This window comes from Chiloscyllium punctatum, chromosome 37, assembly GCF_047496795.1.
Source record: "Chiloscyllium punctatum isolate Juve2018m chromosome 37, sChiPun1.3, whole genome shotgun sequence".
Taxonomy (NCBI): Eukaryota; Metazoa; Chordata; class Chondrichthyes; order Orectolobiformes; family Hemiscylliidae; genus Chiloscyllium; species Chiloscyllium punctatum.
The window spans coordinates 59,876,592-59,892,929 of record NC_092775.1 but is presented as its reverse complement, the minus strand read 5'-3'; the positions used below and the strand labels follow the sequence as shown (position 1 = coordinate 59,892,929).

Sequence of the window (16,338 nt, the reverse complement as noted above, 5' to 3'; positions counted from 1 at the left end):
CCCTTTAGGGCCCAGAATAAAGATGAAGGAGGTAAAATTATGCTGTGCCTCTGAGCATTTTGCTTTGACTGGTGTGGGGGGGATGGTGGTTGTGGGGAACGACACGACAGGGGGACTCTCTAGATGGTATGAAGTTAAATGTAGTGGAAATGCAGAGACTTGGGTGTTCCATGCATAGATCTTTAAAATGTCATAAACAGATGCAGGAAGTAATCAAGAAAGCTAATGGAATGCTGACCTTTGTATCTGGAGCACTGGAGTACATGGATGCAGACATTATGCTGTAGTTAAACAAAACCCTGGTTAGACTCCATTTGGAGTACTGTGAGCAGTTCTGAGCACCACCCCTTAGGATAGATTCGCCTTGGTGAGAGCACACCACAAGCTTACAAGAATGGTGGCAGGATTTAGGGATTAAGTTATTGGTGATTATGTGAATTAAACCTGACTTCGCTAGGATTAGAAGTTTAAGGTCTTCAAGATATAAACAAGAAAAGCCAGGGTCGATAAAGATAAATCATTTTCATTGGCTGGGGATTCTGGAACTCGGGGGCATGGGAATTAGGGCCAGGAGAAATGTTAGGAAGGGATATGGATGAAAAGCAGGTTTATGGAGTTAGGCCACATCAGCCATGATCTTACTGAATGGTGGAACAAGTTTGAGAGGCTAAATGGCCAACTCCTGTTCCTATGTTCCTTTTAAAAGCTGACTGCTCAAAACTGGTCATCCATAAGATGCTGTGGGTCAATAACAGCAGCAGTAAAATCGTATTCCATCAAAATCTGCAATCTTGTGCTGTGATGTATTGCCATCACTGAATCCCTTGCCGTCAAAGTCCTAGGCTTAGCACTGATCAGAAATAGAGATCAACTGTATAAATGCTCTGGCAAGCTGGACACAAACTAAATGTATGTTTAAAATGCTCTTCACTTCCCTGGTTGAGTGAAACTCAGTTACTGTGAGCTGTATACCATACGGGATAAGGCAACCTACGTGATTGGCACCCCAATTAACATTTCTCCCTTTATCTCAAGTAGTAGCACAGTGGCAGCAGATTGCACTAGTGCATTCTCACCAAGACTCCTTCAACAGCATATTCCAAATCTGGCACCATTGCCATTTAGAAGGACAAGGAGAGAAGATGCATTGGAATGCACAACCTATAAGCTCTCTTCTTAAGCATACACCCATCCTGAGTTGGAGCTATATCATTTTTACTTTGTTACACACTCATGGTTCTGGAACTCCTTCCCTAACAGAGTGTGCCAGCATCAGACTCCAGCAGTTCAAGAAGATGCCTCACCAATACCACCACAAACATGATAACTACTGACCTCGTAGGTGATGTTGATGTCCCATGTTCAAATATTTAAAAAGAAAATCAACAATTAACTGATCGTTGTTCAATGCATTCGAATTCCTAGCCAAGATGGAGTCTTGTCACATAGATTGTTCAGCTTTTATCAGTGTTGTCTTGGTAAGAATCAAATCTACGGCACTCTGAATCTTCTATTTCTGACTATACTAATGTTCAGGTTATTTATATTAAAATGAAAAAATAGTGCAAATGTTTGTTTTGTTTTAGGAAAATGAGCTTCACTGGCTAGACTAATGTTTATTGTGTATCCCTCTGCTTTTGCAAAGCTGGTGGTGAGCCTTGAACTGCTGCAGTCCATTTGGTAAAGGTACACAGTGCTGTTAGAGATGAAGTTCCAAAATTTTGACTTTGTGATATAGAAGGAATGGTGATATATTTCCAAGTTAAGACCATATGCAACCTGGAGGGGTACTTGAAGTGGTGTTACCACGTATCTACTTGTCTGTGTAGCGGTTGCAGGTTTGGAAGGTGCTGTCACAGGAACCTTGGTAAATTTCTGTGCATCTTGTAAATTTTATACACTGTTGCTGCTCAGTCCTGGTTGAACGAGAGAATGTTTGTGAATGTGCTGTAAATTAAGTGAGCTACTTTGGATGGGGTCAATATTGAGTGTTATTGGATCTGCAATCATTGAGACAAGTGTGGAGTATTCAATCACGCATCTGATTTGGCACACAGGCTTTGGAGTCAGATGAGTTGCTTGCTGCAAGATTCACAGCCTCTGACTTGTTCTTGAAGCCACTATATTTATATGGCCAATGCAGTTCCAGGGTTTGCTGAATTTGTTTCCTGAAAACGTCTGCTAATCAGATAACTGCTGTGACCTCATTTTGAGACTTGGAATTTTTTAAAAATGCTCTTGGACTCCTGAAACTTATTGAATAAATCCTGTATTTTATAGTATAGGCAGTGAGCTGTAAATGGTACGAATGTCAGAAGCTTTACACTTGATTTCAACATCCCTGGCCAATCTTGTGCAAAAGAAAAGCAAGACATTTTATTCCTGCTTTATATCTAGACACTAGAAAGAACGCATGTGAATGTCTCAGGATATGTTTAAGGCTGTGATCTCACTACCATACTGAGACTTTGTTGTCATTGTAATCACATGAGTGAGTTGCCAAGGGGTGATCAGATTTCATCAATCTAGCAGCAGTCAGAAAAAGGGGGAAGAGACTGACTGTAGGAAGGAATACTATTCAGAAAATTACAAGGAAATGGATTTTTAATCATTAACTGTTTTTAAACAGACAAGAATGCTAACCGGCAATATTTTTGTTGGCTTTCTCAAGTGTATTCCTGTAAATTGATATGACTAGCAGATAATGTTAGTCAAATTAGTTTGAGTCAGTAGTGAGATATTTATTGGACATTCCTTTAAATCTGAAAACCAGAAATTACAGGTTTGGCAAGATACTTCGATTTAACCTTGTCATTCATAATATTTCAGATGGTGAGAATATTTCAAAACTTTTTATTGAATTTTTCTGTTAAGTGTTTCATTACATCATCTGTTGTGTGGAATTTTACTAGAGGATTGAAGTAAAATTTAACTTTTTTTTTCAAATTCTGTTTTAATTTTAGAAATAAACTTTCATAGGGAGCGTTGAAGGGGAAATCTTCCTGAAAGGGAAGAGGCCATGTTAGCACGATGAAAAGAGCATAGTTTACATTGCTGATGATAGTCAGCTGGTTAGATTTGCTGGGGCACTATAAAAGACAGTTTGGTTGTCAACCTTTGAAACAGAAGTATGCGCTTGATGCTGCAATTGTAGGCTTTCCAAGTGGTCTAGCTGGTGAGTCGGTCTTTCATTATGAAAAATAATTAGAACTTGGAACTAAACAAGAATTGATATTGCAGTTTTATAAAAACCCTTTTTTTGGTTCTTGTGTTGGAACCTTTCTTCTACCCTCCTTTCCCCTCTGGAGGAGCTGGATCGTGTTCATATTTCTCTTGGCATGGGCAGCCACTTTGGTCCATGCCAATATTCTCCAGGTCGATGTCAAAACTTGAATGATTACCTGGCTATAAATGATGCGACAGTCTTGCCCAATAGCACACATGTCCACTATCAGCAGAGGTATTGGACAGCAATCAAGAATAAAAACATTTTAAGGGTGTTGTGTTGACTATTATAAAAGTAATGAAGCAACAGCAAAGTTGTGAAAGCCCTTAATAAGATGTATCTGAGATTTATAATCATTTGCTTTTAATTAACAGCACCTTGAGATGACCTATTAAGTCCTAAGTTGCATTCTTTGTACCATGTATTAATCTGATGTCTAAGATAATTAACTTCATTTTCACAGCAAGATGCCAGCTCCTGTCCGATTACGAGAGTTGATTCGCACTATCCGTGCTGCCAGGACACAAGCGGAAGAACGAGAAGTCATTCAGAAAGAATGTGCACTTATCAGGTCATCCTTTCGAGAGGAAGACAACACATACCGTTGTCGAAATGTAGCAAAACTTATCTACATGCATATGCTTGGATATCCAGCACACTTTGGTCAGGTATGTTATGATAAATTAATTTTGAGGTTTTCTTTGAGTTACTCTTCAATTTTGTTTGTTGATGCTCTTTTTGGTGATGGAGCAATATTTTAAAATGTGGTCACCTATTTAGGATAGAGATGAGGAGAAATGTTTTCTGTCCGGGTTGTGCAACTTTGGAAACTTTGCCTCAGAAGCTAGTGGAGATGGGTAAGTGGATATTTTAAGACAGAGATACTTTCTTAATGGTCAAGGAAATCCAAGGTTATCAGAGAGAGAGCAGAATGTTGAAATCAAAACATAGTATTGATCAGTCTGCAGAGCAGGCTGGAGGGGCTGATGGCTTACTAATGCTCCTAATTCCCATGTGTCAATGAACTAGTAATATAGATTAAGTTTTCTTTTAGAACATAGAACATAGAACAATACAGCACAGAACAGGCCCTTCGGCCCATGATGTTGTGCCGAACTTCTAACCTAGATTAAGCACCCATCCATGTACCCATCCAAATGCCGCTTAAAGGTCGCCAATGATTCTGACTCTACCACTCCCACGAGCAGCGCATTCCATGCCCCCACCACTCTCTGGGTAAAGAACCCACCCCTGACATCTCCCCTATACCTTCCACCCTTCACCTTAAATTTATGTCCCCTTGTAACACTCTGTTGTACCCGGGGAAAAAGTTTCTGACTGTCTACTCTATCTATTCCTCTGATCATCTTATAAACCTCTATCAAGTCACCCCTCATCCTTCGCCGTTCCAATGAGAAAAGGCCAAGAACTCTCAACCTATTCTCATACGACCTATTCTCCATTCCAGGCAACATCCTGGTAAATCTCCTCTGCACCCTCTCCAAAGCTTCCACATCTTTCCTAAAGTGAGGCGACTAGAAATGCACACAGTACTCCAAATGTGGCCTAACCAAAGTCCTGTACAGCTGCAACATCACTTCACGACTCTTGAATTCAATCCCTCTGCTAATGAACGATAATACTCCATAGGCCTTCTTACAAACTCTATCCACCTGAGTGGCAACTTTCAAAGATCTATGTACATAGACCCCAAGATCCCTCTGTTCCTCCACCTGACTAAGAACCCTACCATTAACCCTGTATTCCGCATTCTTATTTGTTCTTCCAAAATGGACAACCTCACACTTGGCAGGGTTGAACTCCATCTGCCACTCCTCAGCCCAGCTCTGCAACATATCTAAGTCCCTTTGCAAACGACAAATGCCCTCCTCACTGTCCACAACTCCACCTATCTTCGTATCATCTGCAAATTTACTGACCCACCCTTCGACTCCCTCATCTAAGTCATTTTCTCTAATTTTCTCCTTTCCTATTGGAGGCAGTCCTTCATATTGTTGGATAGAGTCAGTGTCAGTTGACCTTGGTACTTTGCTTCAGTGCACATTTTTAATTGAAAGCCAGTTGGGTTGCCGGAGCTAGGTCACAGGCAGTCTCCATCTATATATGTACATGTGCACTTTTCAGCATGAGTCACTCTGTATAGATCTCAAGCAGGATTTCTGGTTGACTTGCTTAGTCATTTAACTGTGACCAACTCGATGTAATTTTGAATGGAATATTTTCAAACAGCAAGATGTCCAGGAAACACCCTTCATAAATGTAAAATGTGTAGCACAGAAACTGGCTATTCAGGTGAAATAATCAATACAACGTTTGTTTCCCACAGCTTGCTTTCCCACTTTATCTAACCCTAATAGCAGACTTTCCAAACCCTTTTCAGAGTTCATCCAGTTTCATCTTAAATATATCTTTTGTTGTTTACTTCAGCTGTTCAACGTGGTAGCATTCTATGTATGGATTAAAAAGATTTCTCCTGAATTTCCTATTGGATTTAGTAATGACTATTTTATATTTGCGACTAAAATTAGAACATTGTTTCTTTATCTACCCTATCCAATATTTACATTATCTTAAAAGTTCACTAAATTGTTGCCCCCTCCCTTTTTTCTCTTGATAAAAAGGCTAATACTCTATCCCATTTGGTCTTTCCTCATCTCACAACTTTTCATTTTTGATGTCATCCTTTTCTAATTTGTGCCTTTCTGACTCTATCTACACCTTTTTAAAATGTAAGGAGCAGGATGGTACCACATTAAGATCAGCAACTTCCCTGTTTGTAAATATGTCCCTCGTAAAAGAACCCCACTGCTTTGCTTTTTATAATGGTCTTCTTAACCTATGTCATTGCAGTTCATGATTTGTATGACTGTATGCTGAATCCCATTGCTCTTCCATGCTTTGTACTATTTTCCACTGTGTGTGTATGTGTGTGTGACCTTTATTATTCCTACCAAGATGTACCATCACATATTGAAGGTAAAGTTGCCATAGTCCCAGAGCACCATAAGGCTGTGCTCTCATAGAGAAAGACAACTGGTGCTAGAGGGTCACCGTGCCTCAGGCAAGGGGAGAGTTTGAGAGACCTTCAAGGCAACCTCAGCCAGGAATTGAACCCATGCTGTTGGTATCACTCTGCATCACAAACCAGCTGGCCAGCCAACTGAGCTACGTGACCTCCTCTCTCATGTAGTCTGTAGCACAGAAATAATTTCAAGTCCAGCATGGATAGGGTCAGTTATGTATCACACAAACCTTCTCCTATTATACTTCATCCAATTCTGTCAATGTATTACTATTTCCCTCGTATGCTTATCTAGCTTCCACTAATATATGATGCTTCCAGACAATCAGCTGTGGATAACTTGTTTTCTGGATGCACATAGTGATATCTTCATCAGTAGTGACATCCGTAGGGAGCATATTACCAAGGCATGAGACATTTTCTACTACTTTGATCAACTGTCCTGCCTGAATCATCATTGTTTTTGTCTGATGGTGACTAAAATATACCCTGCATGTTGCAGACACCGATCTGGAGACCAGTGTTTTTGGCCACACTTAAATTTTTTGCCACATCATTCTTGCAGAATATAGAAGTTGTTTGATTGCTTTTTCTGTGACTTTGAAGATGTATAGTCTGGATAGATTGAAGAACTGCCCTGAATGAATCCTAATTTTGTCTAAAGGCAGTTCTCTGGTGATCTTAAATGTTCCTGTGACTGAGAGAAGACTTTTTCCTTGTAGATGCTACATATGTTTTCCTCCTCCAGTTACTGACATTGTTGGCATTCTTAAGATCCTGACGAACATTTTCCTGATCCCATATACACTTGAAGCAGTTCTAAATTTGTTAATGAGCTCTTTACTATTACACTTGGAAATATCTGTTGGAATGAAATGCCACTGAGGATTGGTGGTGTTAGTTGATTTGATCACTTTTAGTGCCTCTTTGCAGAAAGAAGAAAAGATGGACCTTGTTTCTAAAGTAACTGTTCAATTTGATGCAGAGAATCTGCAAAGGTGTGTAAGTTTCTAACCTTAGCAAAGTGCTCAAGCTGCCTTTCCATTATAACTGCATTGTCGATGACTAGTTCACTTCCATCAATTGTTAATATAGGAGCAAAGGTTGTGGAGAGTGAATCATAAGCCATCTTCGGCACATTGTAAAATACAGACTGTGCCTCCCAGGTAAATATTGTCGCTCATAATTTCTTGTCTTTCACTGTTCTATGGCACTTGTGATCTCTAATCTCCCTTGTTCCCCAACGTTACTTTCCTGACCTTCACTTGTGTTTTGTTTGCTGCTCTCTCCCGTTTTGCCACAGCATAAGGCTGATCACTCATTTACCTCTCTTCAGTTCTAAAGAAGATACATATTAGACTAGAAGCATTAACTCCGTTTTTATTTCCACAGATCCTGCGAGACCTGCTGGGTTTCTCCAGCATTTTGTTACTATTTCATTCCATAAATCATTCTTCATTTCCCTTGCAGCATACTGGAGCTTGTCTTTATCACCTTTTATAGGCATAATGTTTGTTTTTTTGATTAGTGGAGATTCTAGAAGACTTGCATGTACTAACTTTCAGTTTGAACGAATAAACGTATGTTTTCATCATTTGCTTATAACATAAGTTATCTAATCTAATCTAATCTTGGTGCTTTTGTTTGTGGTGTCCCAGGATGTATACTGAAGTCTTGACCTTCATTGCTTGAAGGAGGAAGCACAAACTGTGGAGTCGTAAAATTAGAGGCAAAAGTAGAATTATTGAGAAATTTGGCATCTAGCTTTGGTCATGCCTTAGTAGTTGGCTCATGATCTATTGACTGAATCTTAAACTCAACTTGTATTGGATTAGGTGGTGGTCTGTCCGGTAGTCAGCTCCTCTCTCCATTCCAGTTATTTTGACAGTAGCCTTTTCCTTTTGCCTGATGAGCAGTGTGTCAAGGAAGTGATAGAGCTTAAATTCTGGGTGTTGCTGCATTGTTTTATATTTTCCTTTCAGGTGAAAAATATTGATTATGGCACGATCACGCTTTGCACACTGCAAATGCAGGAGATTGCCAAATTGTTCACCGATATGGCCAGCATGCTACAAATAAACATCCTCGCACATGATACTCACCCCCTGGAAGTGGACACGAACAACAAACCAAAGTGGCTCAGTCGTAAACCTGAACATCTCAGTAGAAAAGTTACCACTCCAGTTGGTAACTAGCAAATCAAATGCCCTGCACAGTTTCACTCTTATTGAAATAGTAATGATTCTTAAGGAGCAATTTTGAAAATGACTAACACAGGTTATCACTCTGGTTGAAATAAGACAAAATGGGCACAAATAAAACCTGTGCACTACAGGTTTATCCAAGACTGAGTAACTTTATGGACTTATTTAAAAACATCCCTTATTTTGCTTTCCAGAAATTGGATTTAAGTGCCACCTTCAATATAGACAATGCATTCTAAGGTGCCTTTTTAAGAGACTACACAAGCAAGAAGTATTGATGTCGATTGTTCAAATCTAGAAGCGATGTTTTAAGAATGGCAAGTGAGAATTGTATTGTGGAGTACTACTTGCAATTAAACTGCTTTGTTGATGTCGAAAGTGTTTCTTACGTTCACTACACGTTCATGTGTCTGCCTCTTCACATTATTGAATTAGAACCACACATTGTTATCAACGTTATTCTTGAACTGAGAGAACCCCACTGATTTGGTACAGCCATATTTTGAAATTTATAATTTGATTTTTCTCTTTTTGTCTCATTTTTGCACAGCTTGAATGTTTAAAGTTGATAGCATCTCAGCGATTCACAGACAAGAGAATTGGTTACCTTGGAGCTATGCTGCTTCTAGACGAGAGGCAAGATGTCCATCTACTGATGACTAACTGCCTTAAGAAGTAGGTGCTAACACATTTTGTCTTAAATCATCCCTTCAAGCTTCATTTGATGATATGCCACAACCTGGGCCACTAGCTTGAAATAAATTCTAGTTTTTCATTTTGGAGGGAATGAACTAATGCCCCAAATTCTATTCCTTCCATTCCAGAAGATTCTGCCTAATTCCTGTACTGGTATAGATTCATTTATAATAGCAGTCATATAATTTCTATTTCAGGTGAAATTCTTGTGTTTTTCATTTTTGTCAGTGACGGCAGTAGCCATAGATTGTGGGGTACATCAAAACTAGTCTGATCCTGCTGTTGCGCACGATATGACTGCATACCAGTGTATAAGAAAGAAATCTGGCTAACCTTTCCTTTGCACTCACCAGCATACAGGTGCTTTGATAAGCCTAGTTGTTGATTTATCAGGATATGTTTTATAAAAATTTGATCTGTTACCTTTAGCACAACATTACCTATGGCTTCCATGAATGTGGTGTCTTTGGATTGAGAGAGAGCTACTAAACAAGCATTTCAATATTGTTAAATAATGCAGATGCTAAAGGTTTCACTGGAAACTGACAAGCAACAGTACTTTAAAAGCTAGTGTCCCAGAGTATTACATGGTGGAATGGTACAATGCAGGTTTAAATGCAGCACAAGTAAGATGAATCCACAGATTTTGGAAAAAAAAGATGAAATCCTATTAAAATCTGTTCGGTCATCCAAGGTCAGAGTAATTTATCCAGTATATAATGGCCTAACTTATTAACGGAAGAGGAAGGTTGCAGATCCCTGTACAGATATATCCACCAGTTTCTACAAAGATGAAAGTGGTGTATGGAAACAAAGTGAGCGTTGACTGCATACATTCTTGTGCAGATATGCATAGGGAACAAATAAAACTGATTAACTCACTTATGTATTGTTTACTGCAGAAATATATAAAATGCTTTAAAATTTCACATGCATGCTAAGGATGGATGCGTTGCACTGATCTGAAAGCCAACCACGCAGGATTCCTTTTGAGCCCAAAAGGATGATTTGCTACACAACCTATAACAGGAATGAACCAGAGCAAATAAGGATATATTAAAATTTGAACATATAGTTAATATTGATCGTAATGCTTTAAGACAATTGAGAACAATGCAAATATTATGCAGATGGTAATGGATTGGAACTGAGATCAGAACTTGGGGAAAATACGTTGAACAAAATATTAATGGGTAATAATATAGAACAACAATAGGAAACAAATTAAAATATGTCCAAATGAGTCCAGGAAGAATGGCCCAGAAATTCGGATTACCACTGGAACAGATGCAACCAATGCTAATCCTCCTTAAAATTACCTATTATTTGGCAGGTTTTATGTCCATTATTCTGAGTCTGGCCTGTCCCAGATGTGTTCATCTCAGGATATTAGGGAGAAGTCCACTCTAATGCTACAGGTCAAAACTCTTGGTGTTGTATTTTGGGAGTTAGAGATCCCCAAAGCCATTTAATAGGACTAAGATAGGATAAATGAAGGATATAGAGTGGCCAATGAGTAGTGAAGTCTGTTGGGTCAATAACATGGAGTAGGCTTAGAGAGAGAGAGAGGTATGCAGGCAGCCGCATGCTATTGGGAGCAGAGCTGGAGTCAGGGTTGGGTGCCATTTAGACTATAAAAGCAGAAGTGGGCCATTTCGCTCATCATGTCTGCTCTGCCAATCAGTGAGATCATGGCGGATCTGAAAATTTTCAAGTCCACTTTCCTGTCTTCCCATAACCCTTGATTCCCTTTTTGGTTATAAATCTGTCATGATTAGCCTTGAATATACTTAATTACCTTGACTCTACAGCCCTCTGTGGTTAAAAAAAAACTTTCACAAATCCTTTATCCTTTGAGAGAAGAAATTCCTTCTCATCTCTGCCCTAACTCTGTAACCCCTGACTGAGATTGTGCTCTTTGATCCTCGATTCTCCCTTAAGGAGAAACAATATCTCTGCATCCATTCTGTCAAGTCCCCTATGAAATTTACATATTCCAATAAGGTTGTCTCTCATTCTTCCAAACTCCATTGAGTACAGGCCCAAACTGCACAGTTTCTCCTCCTGAGAAAATCTCATACCCAGGTCAACCCAATGAAGTTTCTCTGGATTCTCCTTCTATGAAAAAATCCTTTCCTTATATGAATCTACTCAGGTACGGTAGCTACGGTAATTAGCACCTCACTTAACGAATGGATTTCAGGTGCTTAAGTGCTTACTGCCACCATCATGGATCCATCACTCTCAATTAGTATTTTCAAGTTAGACTTGGAGTCTAAAACTGAACTTGGACAAGATATGCCAGTTGAATTCCTACTTTGAACCAAATTTCAAGTTTCACATATTTGGTCCTTGTTTTAATTAGCTGAAGTTTCCTTTATATTGATCATGCACCTGGCAGGATTGGACAAGTGTAGGTGATGTCGAGTTGGGGGTCACATTTGATAGGGTTTGGAGGGTTGGTGGGGAAGGATAGATGGTCAATAGGGGAGGGAATGGTAGAGGTTGAGTGTCTGATCCAACAGGGTATCATTGGTGTGGTGGGTTTGGTCTGGCATAAGATTGGGTCAAAGGTTATAAGGGTGTTATAGGGGGATCAGATAGTTGCAGGAAGGGGTGGTTAGTGATGAGTCTGAAGGTTGTGTTTCCTAGAGGTTAGTGTTGATTTTGAATTTCTAATTTCTCTGGAGTGACTCTTCAGCTACATTGAACCGTCTGAATTCTCTGAACATAAGGGGCATCTTTGGAAGCTTCCAGGCTCAGGAGAAATACCCAGTGGAATCTTGATTTTCTGGGCGATTCCCATGGAGTCAGCCTTGTTGGAAGTGCTACATGATCCCGACAAGCAAATCAAGTTTTTGTGCCAACAACTCTTTGGCTGACGGAATATCTAGACAATTTAGACAGTGTGAGTAAAGTGTCAACAGCTGAATAGCAAGCGAAAGGATGACCTATAATCTGATTAAATGAAGCAGAGAGATAATTACAAAAAAATTACAAACTAAATTACTGGAATAACATGATGGGTGTAAGAGTCGCATGTCGAGGGTCTAACCAAAGTGTTAAATAATCCAAAACCATACAAACTAAGATAAAGAGATCATAACAATTTATCACGGTAGTGGTGTAAAAACAGGACAGTAAGGAATATTTTATAGGTACAGAACAGTATGGTGAGGTCACATGTAGCGCGACATGAACTCAAGATCATGGTTGAGGCTGTCTTCATGAGTAAGGAACTTGGCTATCAGTTTTTCGAAGGCTGCCTTGGAGCATACTTACCCAAAGATTGAAGGCTGAATGTCCTTGACCGCTGAAGTTTTCCCTGACTGGGAAGGAACATTCCTGTCAGGCAATTGTTATGCGGTGTCCATTAATTTGTTGTCGTAGTGTCTGCATGGTCTCATCAAGAATACCATGCCTCCAGGCATCCTTGCCTGCAGCGTATGAGGTAGACAATTTTGGCCAAGTCATGTGAACTAGGAACATTTCTCGTCTCATTGGAGTGTTTCGGCACTCTACACCAGCATCTCCCATTTTGAATGCATCGCTGCAACAGCCTCACCACTCAGTACCAACAATGGCTAATTTCCAAAAGTCATCCTACAACTCATCTGCTTCATCCTCAACCATGACATCTTCACCTTGGTGACAACCATTTCTTCATCCAGATACACAGCCATGGGCATCAGATTTGGATCCCAAAATGCTAACATTTCCGTGCACAAGTTCAAGCAAGACTTCTTTACTGCACAGGACTTCTGCCCAATGCTATACACCAGATACATTGACGACATGGCAAGGAATCAGTGAAATGACTACGTAGCAATATCAACAAGTTTCATCCCACCATCAGATTTACGGTGGACTACTCTTCAAAATCAGTCTCATTCTTGGACTCGTGCATCTCCATCAAGGATGGACACCTCAGTATCTCACTCTACCACAAGCCCGTGGCTAACGTCATGATGCTGCTCCTCTCTAGTTTCCAGCCTAAACATATTAAAGAAGCTATCCCCTACGGACAAGCCCTGCGTGTACACTCAGATGAGAAAGAACACAATGGGCACCTAAAGATTTTGAAGGATTCCCTCATAAGAACAGGATACAATGCTCAACTCATCCTTTGCCAGTTCTGACAGCAAAAAAACCACAACAACCTCAAGGCACACGGGATACGAGCGATCGAGTATCCTTCTTCATCCAGTATTTCCCCGGAGCGAAGAGACTATGCTATGTTCCTCACAGCTTTCAATATGTCATCGATGATGACAAGCATCTCGCCAAGATCATCCCTATACCTCCACTTCTTGCCATAAAACAACTGCCAAACCTTAAACAGACCATCGTTCACAGCAAATTACCCAGCCTTCAGGACGACATCAACCACAACACTACATAACCCTGTCATGGCAATTTCTGCAAGACATTTCAGACCATTGACATGGATGCTACCATCATATGTGGGAGTACCACGTACACAGTAGATAGTCGTGTGACTCTGCCAATGTTGTCATCTGCTGCAGGCAAGGATGCCCAGAAGCATGGTATATTGGCGAGACCATGCAGACGCTACGACAGTGTGTGAATGGACACTGCGTAACAATCATCAGACAGAAATGTTCCCTTGCAGTCTGAACGTTTCAGTGGTCAAGGACATTCAGCCTCCGATCTTCAGGTAAGTGGCCTCCAAGGCAACCTTCAAGATATACAACAATGCAGAATTGCCGAGCAGAAACTGACAGCCAATTTCTGTACCCATGAAGACAGCCTCAATCGTGATCTTGGATTCATGTTGTGCTACATGTGACCGCATTGCACTTCTGTATCTGTAAAATCTTCCTTACTGTTCTGTTTTGACACCACCGCCTTAATAAATTATAATCTCACTATCTTAATTACCTTCTACAGTTTTGGATTACTTCTTAATTTAGTTAGATTCTCGGCATGCAACTCTTATACCCATAGTGTTATTTCAGCTTTTTAGTTTGGCTCCAGCACCACCTTATTTTTAATGTTTTGTAATTAATCTGATTAAATGAGGCAGAGAGATAGATATAGGTTATCCTTTCACTTGCTATTCAGCTGTTGACACTTTACTCACATTGTCTAAATTCTTGGTCATCTGCAGTGACTGATTATTTGACACTCTAATCACATCAGTTGTATGATCTTTTGATCTCTCTGCCTACAAATTCTATTAAAAATCACACAACACCAGGTTTAGTCCAACAGGTTTAATTGGAAGCACACTAGCTTTCGGAGCGTCACTCCTTCATAACCACCTGATGAAGGAGCAACGCTCCGAAAGCTAATGTGCTTCCAATTAAACCTGTTGGACTATAACCTGGTGTTGTGATTTTTAACTTTGTACACCCCAGTCCAACACCAGCATCTCCAAATCATGACTACAAATTCTGTGTCTGGTGATTTTCTCTCTTATTCCACCTAACGAAGGGCTGCACTCCAAAAGCTTGTGATTTCAAAAAAACCTGTTGGGCTATAATCTGGTCTTGTGTGACATCTGACAACTTACAAGATATTGGTAAAGCCACATTTGGAGTACTGCACACAGTTCTGGTTATCTTGCTAGAGGAAGAATGTCATTAAACTGAAAAGTGCAAAAAAGATTTGAAAGATGTTACTGAGACTAGGAGGTTTGAGTTATAAGGAGAGGCTGCATAGGCCTTTATTCCCTTGGAGCATAAGAGGTTGAGGGGTAATCTTATAGAGGATTATAAAATCATGAAGGCCATAGATAAAATGAATAGCCAAGGACTTTTCTGCAGAGTAGGGGAGTCCAAAACTAGAGGGCATGGATTTAAGGTGAGAGAAGGAAGATTGAGAAGGGACTTGAGGGGCAACATTTTTATGCGGAGGGTTGTGTGTAAATTAAACGATCTGCCCGAAAAGTGGTAGAGATGGGTATGGTTTCAACATTTAACTCACATTTGGATAGGTACATGGGTCGGAAAAAGTTTCGAAGGATATGGGCCAAACGTAGACAAATGGGACTAGTTCCGTTTCGGAAACCTGGTTGATATGGATGAGTTGGGCTGAAGGGCCTGCTTCCGTGCTGTATGACTCTGACTGAAGTCACTAATTAGGGAATTGTAGTTTGAGGCAGGACCAAACAAAATAGCTTCAGTCTTTCTTCCCAGTACTTTAATAAAGAAACTTGGTCATCTGTACTGGATGTCTGGTAAACAGTGTGATAATAGCAACATTGGAGTTTACACAGGTAGTGTCATCAGTGTACATGCGGAAAACTAATGTGACATCAACTGAAACCAAGGGGGGCAGTCTTTGGATAAGAGGTAGCAGAGGTCCTTGAGGATAGATAATGTCTAGGTCCTTGGAGACTCAGCAGGTTATAATTTGGGAGTGAAAAGAGAAGCCATTGCAAGCAGTGGCCTGACTGTGATTAGGTGAGAATGGGACCAGATTATGGCTTTAGAGAAGGGTGAGGATTTATTTCTAGAGGGGGATAGAATATAATCCTAAAGTTATGCTGATTAAAGGGTGTAGGTTTGCTCGCTGAGCTGTAGGTTTGATATCCAGACGTTTCATTACCTGGCGAGGTAACATCATCAGTGGCAACCTCCAAGTGAAGCAAAGCTGTTGTCTCCTGCTTTCTATTTATATGTTTGTCCTGGATGGGGTTCCTGGGGTTTGTGGTGATGTCATTTCCTGTTCGTTTTCTAAGGGGTTGATAGATGGCATCTAGATCTGTTTGTTTATGGCGTTGGGTTGGAGTGCCAGGCCTCTAGGAATTCTCTGGCATGTCTTTGCTTAGCCTGTCCCAGGATAGATGTGTTGTCCCAGTTGAAATGGTGTTTTTTTTCCCTCCGTGTGTAGGGCTACGAGGGAGAGAGGGTCATGTCTTTTTGTGGTTAGTTAGTGTTCATGTATCCTGGTGGCTAACCTGAGCTACAAACCTTCACAAACCTTGCAAAAAATATACTGATTAAACCTTAGAGTACATCTCTGGAGTTATTGTGTATACAATTGACAATTAATTAACAGTCATGCATATTGAGACATTCAGTAGTCATGGTAAATGCTGTAAAGTGCAACTGTATCTATCTTTATAGTCCCGATGACCATATTTTTGGAAAAAGAAAAGGCTGAGCAGAGGATGCCAAAGTGATTCACAATAAGGAGACCAG

At 40.2% G+C, this 16,338-nt stretch overlaps 1 protein-coding gene across 2 annotated transcripts in view; it reads left to right on the top strand.

Moving 5' to 3' along the window:
* Nucleotides 1-16,338, top strand: part of LOC140463152 (AP-1 complex subunit gamma-1-like) — a 135,123-nt gene that overhangs the window by 35,075 nt on the left and 83,710 nt on the right. For both annotated transcript variants that reach the window (XM_072556919.1, XM_072556918.1), the window contains exons 2-3: nucleotides 3,690-3,894; nucleotides 9,024-9,148. In XM_072556919.1, the coding sequence (XP_072413020.1) occupies nucleotides 3,694-3,894; nucleotides 9,024-9,148 (326 nt within the window). In that variant the 5' untranslated portion in view covers nucleotides 3,690-3,693. The remainder of the gene's footprint in view (nucleotides 1-3,689; nucleotides 3,895-9,023; nucleotides 9,149-16,338) is intronic.